The sequence below is a fragment of the Lottia gigantea genome (genome assembly GCF_000327385.1).
Source record: "Lottia gigantea unplaced genomic scaffold LOTGIsca_24, whole genome shotgun sequence".
NCBI classification, from domain to species: Eukaryota; Metazoa; Mollusca; class Gastropoda; family Lottiidae; genus Lottia; species Lottia gigantea.
Genome location: NW_008708707.1, coordinates 3,425,608 through 3,429,757, shown reverse-complemented (window position 1 = coordinate 3,429,757; position 4,150 = coordinate 3,425,608). Strand labels below are relative to the sequence as shown.

The following is a 4,150-nucleotide window of genomic DNA, read 5'->3' as shown; positions in this document are numbered from 1 at the left end:
AACTTTTGAGAGTTTTCATTTAATCATAACAAAGCTCTGATGGATTCAATAAGTACATTGTGTATAAATCAACAAAATCTACATTACATTCAACAATCACTTCAATTTCAAAATTTCAGGTTCAATGCTAAATTTCTTAAAAATATTCTATGATGCTTCATATAACAATACGGTACTTTTCTTTGTAAAAAAAAAAAAATCACACATATATACTGATCCTTATCAAACAAATATAGTCCCGGATATAACATACTGGATATAACCTTACTTCTGGTTAAGACAAATTTTTGGTCAATGTTCTACTGTAAGACAGTCACAATGTATTCACTAAATACCAATAGGCCTACTGAACAGCTTATAAATTGCATAGTCAAGCTTCTAAAAATAAAAAAGCACAATCTCTCTCTTCTACAAGCTCAGCTTGGGTAGCATCCATCTTTTCTCTTGCGAAATCACTAATGGTCAAACCTGGTACAACCTGTACTACTTTGTCGGTACCAATCTGTACAGGAAAACTGTACATCAGACCTTGTTGTATACCATAATCACCTTTAGAAATGATTCCCATTGAAACCCATCTTTCACCGGTACCAAACCACCAATCTCTTACATGATCGCAGATAGCTTTAGCAGCTGACATGGCACTGGATAACTTTCTAGCTTGAATGACTGCCCCACCGCGTGTCTGCACTGTCTTAATAAAATCATTCTTCACCCAATTATCATCTTTAATAGCCTCTTGAGCAGGCATCAGTTTACCATTTACATGGACAACAGCATGAGCTAGATCAGGGAACTGTGTTGATGAGTGGTTACCCCAAATTATTGTTCTCTGTACATTTTCATTTGAAATGCCCAGTTTGCTTGCCACCTGAGCTTGTGCTCGGTTTTGATCCAGTCTTGTTAAACAAGAGAAATTCTCCTTTGGTATTGATGGAGCAAATTTAGAAATTACCAAAGCATTGGTATTGGCAGGGTTTCCAACAACCACAACTTTGACAGTTTTCTTAGCATGTGCATCCAAAGCAGCACCTTGGGACTTGAAGATCTTCACGTTTGCTTTCAAAAGATCTTTTCTTTCCATTCCCTGTCGTCTTGGCTGTGCTCCTACTAACAGAGCCACATCAATATCTTTAAACGCTGCTGCTTCATCGGCTGTCGGGATGACGTCTGCGAGTAATGGCAGAGCACAGTCTTGTAATTCCATAACAACTCCATCCAGTACTGCCATCATTGGTTCAATATCGAGCAAAACAAGCGAAATCGGTTGTTTATCGCCAAAGACATCTCCTTTGGCTATAGAGTATAACAATGAATATGCAATCTGACCAGCAGCACCGGTGACCAATACTTTAACGGGCTCAGACATTGCTAATTTCAAAAGAAATCACAGAAGAGGTAAATTTGTCCTTTGCTTAGATTATACAAGGCCACGATCATCCAAATGACGTATGGTGGGGTCAAGGTCGGTGTAGAGTTTCTGGACTCAGACAACAATTTATTTAGTGCACTTTTTTAATCCGAAATTCTTAACTACTAATTATTTCTATATATATGGTCCGCGACAAATCTGATTCTGAGTAATATAATGTGTTAGAAAACTGTCTATTATATAGGCTACTATTACTATTATCTCTATACAAAAAGCATTGTTGTAGAATCCAGCGTGTCCGTCTAAAAATCTCGCGAGTAACACGGACTAATTCTCGCTAGGCCTACAAACTACAGTTATTTAATATTACCCCCCTTAGACCACTGTAAACGAAGTCGTGTCCTTATTGTTAGTAGGGGACAAAATAGGGTTGGACAGCATGCAGATGCCCCATGTCCCACAAGTTTGAAATAAAAGACAAAAATGTGGTCACGGTCATAGCCCAATTTGTGTCCTCGTATACTGCATGACACTGCTTCTTTTAAGCAAAACCAAAAGCAGGAACTTCGTTTCATATCACTTCTAAAAATGGCTTCATATTATCAGGCAGGCTTTATACCAGGATTGTCCACAGTTCACCAATTGATAGAAATTTATGATAAAATTTGTTCAAATCCAGATAATAAGGAAGTTACAGCCACGATCTTTTTTGACATCTCAAAAGCTTTTGACAGAGTTTCTCACAAAGGTTTGATATTTAAACTCCGCCAATATGGAATTCGCAGCAATTTGATAAATCTCATCACAAGTTACATCTCTAGTCGGCACCAGAAAGTTCTTCTGGAAAACTGCAAATCTAAAGTCTTATATCCAAACGCAGGAGTTTCCCAGGGATCACTTTTAGGTCCTTTATTTTTCATTATCTATATGAACGATATTCACGAAGGTTTTAAAAGTTCTACACGTCTATTTTTGCAGATGACACTGGTCTTCAAAAAGTTGTAAACGGTTTCACTAAATGACTGATTTACATATTGTTTGAATTACTAATTATTAATCTCACTAGCCTATAAGAGAAGGTTTATCAATTTTATAATTAGTCCTTATTCTTTTGTTTGAAACAATAAAATATGTTAAAACCAGGCCCCTCTGGCGCGCACCCACCCCACTTCTTCCCTTACACTTTCAGCTCAGAGCTAGTCTCGCGTCAGTCGTATCATATACTCAGTTTATGTAGGCCTATTACTCCTCGTTTTTTGAAACATGGGCGTGGGCTATTCTCAGAGATAAGATACCAATCTTAAAAATTGTTCCCAAGCTAGAAGAGAAAATACTGTATGAGAAAAGCCAAGAAATGTTTTATCCTATTGTTGTTGTTTTCTCTTCAAATTGCATAAATTTATCCGATTAAAGGAGACATGGCATAATATTTTTAGGGACTTTCAAGATCATAAAAAGTACATTTTGTATCGTCTGAGAAGAACGATCGACAAACCCGAATAAAGTTGATTTGAACATATCTAGAACTACTCCCGCACCCAATCAATCCGCTTACAATCAAGTTGCCAATTCAGTTAACCAACCTTCATACAACATCTTATAAACCCACAACTTCAGATATAATTCTATCCATCTCTCCATATCTCGATTATTAATTAAGTCTAACCGATATCAACCGATAATCGATTATGATTTTCAACCGATTTCCCATCACTAGTAAGAGGTCACGAAAAACAGGAAGAGCACTAACAAAATCTAAAGGTCCGTTAGAGTTCAAGACATCTTAAACGATTAAAAGCTTCCTTGTCTGACAGCGATGGTGAAGAGTGGCCATGCATCATTTGCGGTGAGCCATTTGCAAGTTCGAAATCTAGAGAGACATGGTTAATATGCAGCCAATGATAAAAGTGGGCTCTTGAAGCTGCAATACAGGATCGTTTTTTTTTTTCTTTGTCCTAATTATGAAAGTGAGGTTTCGTATTAATGGTCCGAGTGGTAAAGTTTAGCATGTTTTTTTGTTAAAATTGAATTACTAATATTTGAATAAATAATAGCTAGAATAGTCGTTTACTAGTTTCTTCAAGTATTGGGGGTCAGACGCCCACTCATGGGCGAATTTCTCCACGTTAATGGGCGTTTTGCCCCTGGGATACAATTTAGTCAATATTCAATTTTTAGTATTACAAAAAATGTAGTAAGTAAATATCTATGTTCAGTCGAATTATGACATACACGTCCCTTTTCACTCCATCTTTCCTTAGTGGGTGCGCTTTGCCCCACCCTACCTATAAATGGCACCCATGGCAGCAAATTTGAAGATGACTGTCATATTAAGCAAATATACCTCTCAAACTATCAACACGTAATCAAATTTACGAAAATCTTTTAAATTCTTCATGCTTTTTTGGAAACTGTTAGAAACTCTTGTACGAATTTAATAAAATAAACTCATAATTGTAGAGAAATATGTCTCCTACGAAATCTAAAAGGTTTCAACTAATTATAACGAGCCATTATATAGCCAATCACTGAAACTAGGTCAAACTACTTTTAACAAAAGTATGTACTGTCAGTTTTTAATTCACCATTTTAAAACAAATTCAGTTTGATCGAGTAGATACATGGATATAAATAGCATACTTTAAAAACATTTTCTGGTATAATTTACTATGTTTTTGATAATGTAAATTTCGCATACTGCCCGTTTAAAAGTGGTCACTGTGATAACTTGTCAAAAAGTGGTGCTGTGCTGACCCTGAAAATCTTTTAAAAGTGTTG

At 36.2% G+C, this 4,150-nt stretch overlaps 1 protein-coding gene across 1 annotated transcript; it reads right to left on the bottom strand.

Annotated features, from left to right (window-relative positions):
- On the bottom strand, nucleotides 1–1,435 carry LOTGIDRAFT_188534 (hypothetical protein). Its single transcript, XM_009055413.1, has one exon. It carries the CDS (start codon nucleotides 1,367–1,369, stop codon nucleotides 371–373), a length of 999 nt encoding a protein of 332 aa, XP_009053661.1. The 5' UTR covers nucleotides 1,370–1,435; the 3' UTR covers nucleotides 1–370.
- Nucleotides 1,436–4,150: the final 2,715 nt, after the last annotated feature.